This window comes from Dasypus novemcinctus, chromosome 13 (genome assembly GCF_030445035.2).
Source record: "Dasypus novemcinctus isolate mDasNov1 chromosome 13, mDasNov1.1.hap2, whole genome shotgun sequence".
Taxonomy (NCBI): Eukaryota; Metazoa; Chordata; class Mammalia; order Cingulata; family Dasypodidae; genus Dasypus; species Dasypus novemcinctus.
Genome location: NC_080685.1, coordinates 85,200,712 through 85,206,899, shown reverse-complemented (window position 1 = coordinate 85,206,899; position 6,188 = coordinate 85,200,712). Strand labels below are relative to the sequence as shown.

At 42.4% G+C, this 6,188-nt stretch overlaps 1 protein-coding gene across 2 annotated transcripts; it reads left to right on the top strand.

Annotated features, from left to right (window-relative positions):
• Positions 1–703: 703 nt before the first annotated feature.
• ZNF281 (zinc finger protein 281) lies at positions 704–5,821 on the top strand. 2 transcript variants are annotated; one of them, XM_004458087.5, is made up of 2 exons: positions 704–858; positions 1,085–5,821. In XM_004458087.5, exon 2 carries the CDS (start codon positions 1,099–1,101, stop codon positions 3,772–3,774), a length of 2,676 nt encoding a protein of 891 aa, XP_004458144.2. In that variant the 5' UTR covers positions 704–858; positions 1,085–1,098; the 3' UTR covers positions 3,775–5,821. The 2 variants fall into 2 exon arrangements, with proteins under 2 accessions (XP_004458144.2, XP_004458143.2); XM_004458086.5 differs by having other exon boundaries at positions 746–858; positions 1,081–5,821.
• Positions 5,822–6,188: the final 367 nt, after the last annotated feature.

Below are 6,188 nucleotides of genomic sequence, written 5' to 3'. Positions count from 1 at the left end.
GATTGAGAAGGTGTGTGGGCCTTTAAATAACATTTGATGACGATAAAGTATGTGGGCGTGTTTTACAGGTCTGGTGCACCTGGATTACACGCGGTTTCCTTTTCCAGTAGCCTTCAGGTAGGTTGGCAGTAGGACAATTTTTTTTTTTTTTGCAACGGTACTTCTATTGTGGTTTCAAAGTAGGTACCTTCTAAAGGATTTGTGCCCATTATTAAAGTTTCCAAAAGAGATACAGAGGCCGTCTGTTTTTAAAAATGTTGCGTTTTTGAAGCTTAATGCTTTTAGGTAAAGTTCAGAATCAAAAGTGCCTGAAATGGTCCTCTTCATGAGCTTGGATTTTGATTAACACCTGTATTGCAAACTGTAAAGTGCAGTAAGCTCCAGCATTCAGTACTCAGGCACTCCCCCCCACCCCCTCCCTTCTCCTCCAGCTTCTTTCTCTTAAGCTCCCACGCCATGCTGCAGAACCTTGCCCAGTAACTTCCCGCCCCTTGGGTTCCACCTCTTGAACGTCTTTCCCCCAGAAGCCCCCAACACTCCCACCCCTTTCACTGCAGCCCACCAACCACGCCTAGTTACCGCAGAACCCCGTATTTAGAGGGTCTCCAAGTCCCCGCCCCTACCTCTCTGGGCCTTCCCTCCGCCCAACCGCCCTAGTGATTGACAGGTCGGCCGGGCGGAAGCTGCGGCGCAGGCGCCGGAGCTCCGCAGAGCTCCCTTCTGGCCCGGTCGAGGAGTTCCCAGCAGACACCGCGCCGCGGCTGCGCAGTACAGGGGAGGCTTTTAATTCCATTGTGGAGAGGACGGCGTTATTTTTATTAACTGGAGGCGACGGCGGCTGTGGCGGCGGCGGGACCCGTAAGTGTTGTCGGTGGATTCTGGAGGGAGGGGGCGAGGCCTGGGGTAGAGTCTCAGAACCATGCGTGCCGGTGCCGGAGGCGGCTGGGCTGGGAATTAGCGCTGGGCGCGTTGCGGTCTGGGCGGCGGCGCGGCGGGGTCCTGAGCTCTGCGGTGGGCTCGGCCCGGGGCCCGGTTCCACCTCCTTTCCTCCCTCTTCCCTCTTGCTCCTCCTCTCCTCAGCCAGGCCTCCTCCGGGGTATGAAAATCGGCAGCGGGTACCTGAGTGGCGGCGGTGGTCCCGGCAGTAGCGGTGGTAGCGGCTCCGGCGGCGGTGGTAGTGGCGGCGGCGGCAGCAGCAGGAGGGCAGAGATGGAACCCACCTTTCCCCAGGGTATGGTTATGTTCAGCCACCGGCTTCCCCCGGTCACCAGCTTCACCCGGCCGGCGGGGTCAGCCGCCCCTCCCCCGCAGTGTGTGTTATCCTCCTCTACCTCCTCTGCCCCGGCGGCTGAGCCCCCCCCTCCGCCAGCCCCGGACATGACTTTCAAGAAGGAGCCGGCGGCGTCAGCCGCGGCCTTCCCCTCGCAGAGGACCTCCTGGGGATTCTTGCAGTCTTTGGTTAGCATCAAACAAGAGAAACCGGCAGATCCTGAGGAGCAGCAGTCTCACCACCACCATCACCACCACCACTATGGGGGGCTGTTCGCTGGGGCTGAAGAGAGATCTCCAGGCCTAGGAGGCGGGGAAGGGGGAAGCCACGGCGTCATCCAGGACCTCAGTATTCTCCACCAGCATGCCCAGCAGCAACCAGCGCAGCACCACCGCGAGGTATTACTGAGCAGCGGTAGCAGGACTGATGACCACCATGGCAATGAGGAGCCAAAGCCGGACATTAATGTCAAAAAGGCGAAGAGGCCAAAGCCAGAATCTCAGGGAATCAAAGCCAAGAGGAAGCCAAGTGCATCTTCCAAACCTTCTTTGGTTGGTGATGGAGAAGGTGCCATCCTCTCCCCAAGTCAGAAACCTCATATCTGTGATCACTGTAGTGCTGCTTTCAGAAGCTCCTATCATCTGCGGAGACATGTCCTCATTCATACAGGAGAAAGACCTTTCCAGTGCAGCCAGTGTAGCATGGGTTTCATTCAGAAATACCTGTTGCAGAGACATGAGAAAATTCATAGTAGAGAGAAGCCATTTGGATGTGATCAGTGCAGCATGAAGTTTATTCAGAAGTACCATATGGAGAGACACAAGAGGACACATAGTGGAGAAAAGCCATATAAATGTGACACTTGCCAACAGTATTTTTCAAGGACTGATAGATTGTTGAAGCACAGGCGCACGTGTGGTGAAGCCATAGCTAAAGCAGCTAGTGCAGAACCTGGGTCATCAAACCATAACAATATGGGTAATTTGGCTGTGTTGTCTCAGGGAAATACAAGTTCTTCAAGGAGAAAAACAAAGTCCAAAAGCATAGCTGTTGAAAATAAAGAACACAAGACTGGTAAAACAAATGAATCTCAAATTTCAAATAATATGACCATGCAGAGTTACTCAGTAGAAATGCCTACTGTGTCTTCCAGTGGAGGCATAATTGGCACTGGTATAGATGAATTACAGAAAAGGGTGCCAAAATTGATCTTTAAAAAAGGAAGCAGAAAGAGTACAGATAAAAACTACCTTAATTTTGTGTCACCATTACCAGACATAGTTGGACAGAAATCCTTGTCTGGAAAACCAAGTGGCTCACTTGGCATAGTATCAAATAATACCGTGGAGGCCATTAGTCTTCTCCACAGTACAAGTGGCAAACAAGGTCAAATAAGTAGTAATTATGATGATGCCATGCAGTTTTCAAAGAAAAGAAGATATTTACCAACTGCCAGCAGCAACAGTGCCTTTTCTATAAATGTAGGACACATGGTCTCCCAGCAGTCTGTTATTCAGTCTGCAGGTGTCAGTGTTTTGGATAATGAGGCGCCATTGTCACTTATTGACTCCTCAGCTCTAAATGCTGAAATTAAGTCTTGTCACGACAAGTCTGGAATTCCTGATGAGGTTTTACAAAGTATTTTGGATCAATACTCCAACAAATCAGAAAGCCAGAAGGAGGATCCTTTCAATATTACAGAACCACGAGTGGATTTACACACCTCAGGAGAACACACAGAATTGGTTCAAGAAGAAAATTTGAGCCCAGGCACCCAAACATCTTCAAATGATAAATCAAACATGTTGCAAGAATACTCCAAATACCTCCAACAGGCTTTTGAAAAATCCAATAATGCAGGTTTTACTCTTACGCCTGGTTTCCAATTTGTCAGTTTGTCTTCACCTCTCCATAACCACACTTTATTTCCAGAAAAACAGATATACACTACATCTCCTTTGGAGTGTGGTTTCGGCCAATCTGTTACCTCAGTGTTGCCATCTTCATTGCCAAAGCCTCATTTTGGGATGTTATTTGGATCTCAACCAGGTCTTTATTTATCTGCTTTGGATGCTACACATCAGCAGTTGACACCTTCCCAGGAGCTGGATGATCTGATAGATTCTCAGAAGAACTTAGAGACTTCATCAGCCTTTCAGTCCTCATCTCAGAAATTGACTAGCCAGAAGGAACAACAGAAAAACTTAGAGTCCTCAACAAGCTTTCAGATTCCATCTCAGGAGTTAGCTAGCCAGATAGATCCTCAGAAAGACATAGAGCCTAGAACAACGTACCAGATTGAGAACTTTGCACAAGCGTTTGGTTCTCAGTTTAAGTCGGGCAGCAGGGTGCCAATGACCTTTATTACTAACTCTAATGGAGAAGTGGACCATAGAGTAAGGACTTCAGTGTCAGATTTCTCAGGGTATACAAATATGATGTCTGATGTAAGTGAGCCATGTAGTACAAGAGTAAAGACACCCACCAGCCAGAGTTACAGGTAAGGTCTCAAAAGTGACCAGGCTGGGGGTCTTCTAATGTAATTTTGTTTTATTTTGAGAACACTGCCATTGGAATGTTTCTACACGATCCTATTAAGAATAATGTAATGCCCTTTCAATGCAACTTTTCATATTTAGTTTATTTTGTTAGCGTGATTTTAGCTCTGTTTGTATTATGATTTTTAATAAAAATCAATAGATTAAAAATAGTTTGACATTCAAAGTGACAATGTTTAGAAATCAAATTTACATGTATAGATTGTCAGGGAATAGCCCAAAAATTTTAAATGCAAAAAAAAAAAAAAAAAACTACAAAAAAAAAACAAAACAAAAAAACGAACAAAAAAAACTTTGTTGCTAGGATTAAGGTTATTCTAATTGCTTTACTCTCAGGAAAGTGTAATAACGCATGGGAATTCTGTACGTTATCACTGTAATGGAATATCCAATTTACAGAAAGTATGATACACATTTCATCATATAAGGGATCGAAAGCATTTCAAATTGCTCTATATGGGCTATATGATAGACATTTCATTTAAGTAAGGGAGTGAAAACATTTCATCTTGCTATCTCTGCCTGGGCTGATCCAAAATTCTGAGATGTTGGCTACCTTTATTTTGTTGCAGCTTTTAAAAGTACTCTAAACTTCCAATCCACATTCATTCCAGCCTGGTAGAACAAATATTCTTGGATCTTTGATCAAAGCCTGGAATGATAGCTTTAATATAAGAAGGAAAAAAGCAGTCTCCCCTTATCCCAGCTGTAACAAGGCTGTAATTCCATTCAGAGATTCTCCTGATACAGTGTTGATACCTAAGTGGTTGATTGGTTACAGTATTAGAACCCAAGTTGTAATTACATAATTCATTGAAATTTGGGATATGTGTTGTTATACATGGCCTAAAACATTGTTCTCTTGTCTATACTATTACTTATCACCCACGTAGTTTTTTTTTTTTTCCCTTAACCTATCCCCTCTCAGATTTCTGGGCCTTCTTTATTCCCTCTTTCCCCTATTTTAACCATTTAATTTACATTCCAATAGGTAATTCATTATGTTTTTTCTATGCCTCTTGGCATCCAAATCCTAAAAATAGGATAAAAATCCCCATTTTCTGTTTTTTAAAATAACATCTTATATACCTTTCCATGTATAATAAAACCTCACATATTCAGAGCTATAGATTTTAATAAGGTTGTAATTCCAACTGGTAACAGCTAATGTGACGGATAAGAGTGTCTACATTTACATCAGAATCTCTGAAATTGCAGCCTTTAATGTACACTTTTAAAAAGTACATTAGTCAGTATTGTACATGGGTCTTGTAAAGTCATCAGAACTTGCTATGAATGCTAATTGCCATTTGAAGCTACTGTTAGGCAGTGGCTCTGCTCTAAACCACTTTTTAGCAATTGTATTTTTTTCTGATTATATTTTTTAATGTACTTTGATGTTTATGCTGATGAGTTTTTTATGTACTTTTGGTGATATTTCAGTCTTATGTACTCTTCTGACGTCAGAAAAGTACCCCTGGTTGTTTGCAGTCTTATTGTGTAATCAGCCTACCACAGGCTTCCATGTATAATAAAGTAATTAATATTGTGCAAGTGTAAAACACTTCTGTTATGAAAGCAGTGTTTGGAAAATAAGAAATTATTAAAAATGGTTACAAAATGCTAGTTAATTTCCTTTCCCCACTTTATTCCCTTAAGTTGGCTTTACCAGTTTAAATGGTCATCTCTATATTGTCAGTGCAAGGTTCTTAGAAAATGTATTTAATCCTCTTAAATACACTCAGTACTAAAAAGTCTGTATTTCTTATTTCAGTATGTGCGGTAAGTTCTATTGAGTACAGAGTAAAAGCTGTAATTGAAGGAGGGAGAGGACCTTTACCACTGTATCTCAAGCTGTATGATTTTTCAACATTTTTTTTTTGTTTTATACAGGTTTTGAATTTCTTTTATTGTGTGTACTGAATACTGCATATGTATTATTCTGATTGTTTGCTCTAGTTTACTACCAATAAAAGTCCTGTTAATCACAAAAGGAGATATCACTTAATATCCAGCCACATTTTCCAGATCTTCCCTTTAACTACATTTCATAGAAATCTACATTAGTGGTATCAACCTGCTGTTTAGGGACTTGTATTATTATTGTGTTTTAAAAAATTAAGTATTTTGCCATATTTTATTTGATAATTGAATATTTTCTTTGTATTTGAGTTGCATGGAAGAATAGAAAATTAATATGTAAATTAAAACATGTTTTATTGAAATTGGGTTGGCCATCCTAAATAGTACTCCGGAGAAATTATGTATTTGAGGTTTTGTTTTAAATTAGCTGCCAGCATCTTTTGGTGCTAGGTAACCTCTTTTTTTGCCTCAAGAAGGTTATAATAAAATAACACAAA

What these genes read in the sequence shown, in the direction of transcription:
- ZNF281 (XM_004458087.5), top strand. Translation starts at nt 1,099, where the DNA reads ATGAAAATCGGCAGCGGGTACCTGAGTGGCGGCGGTGGTCCCGGCAGT.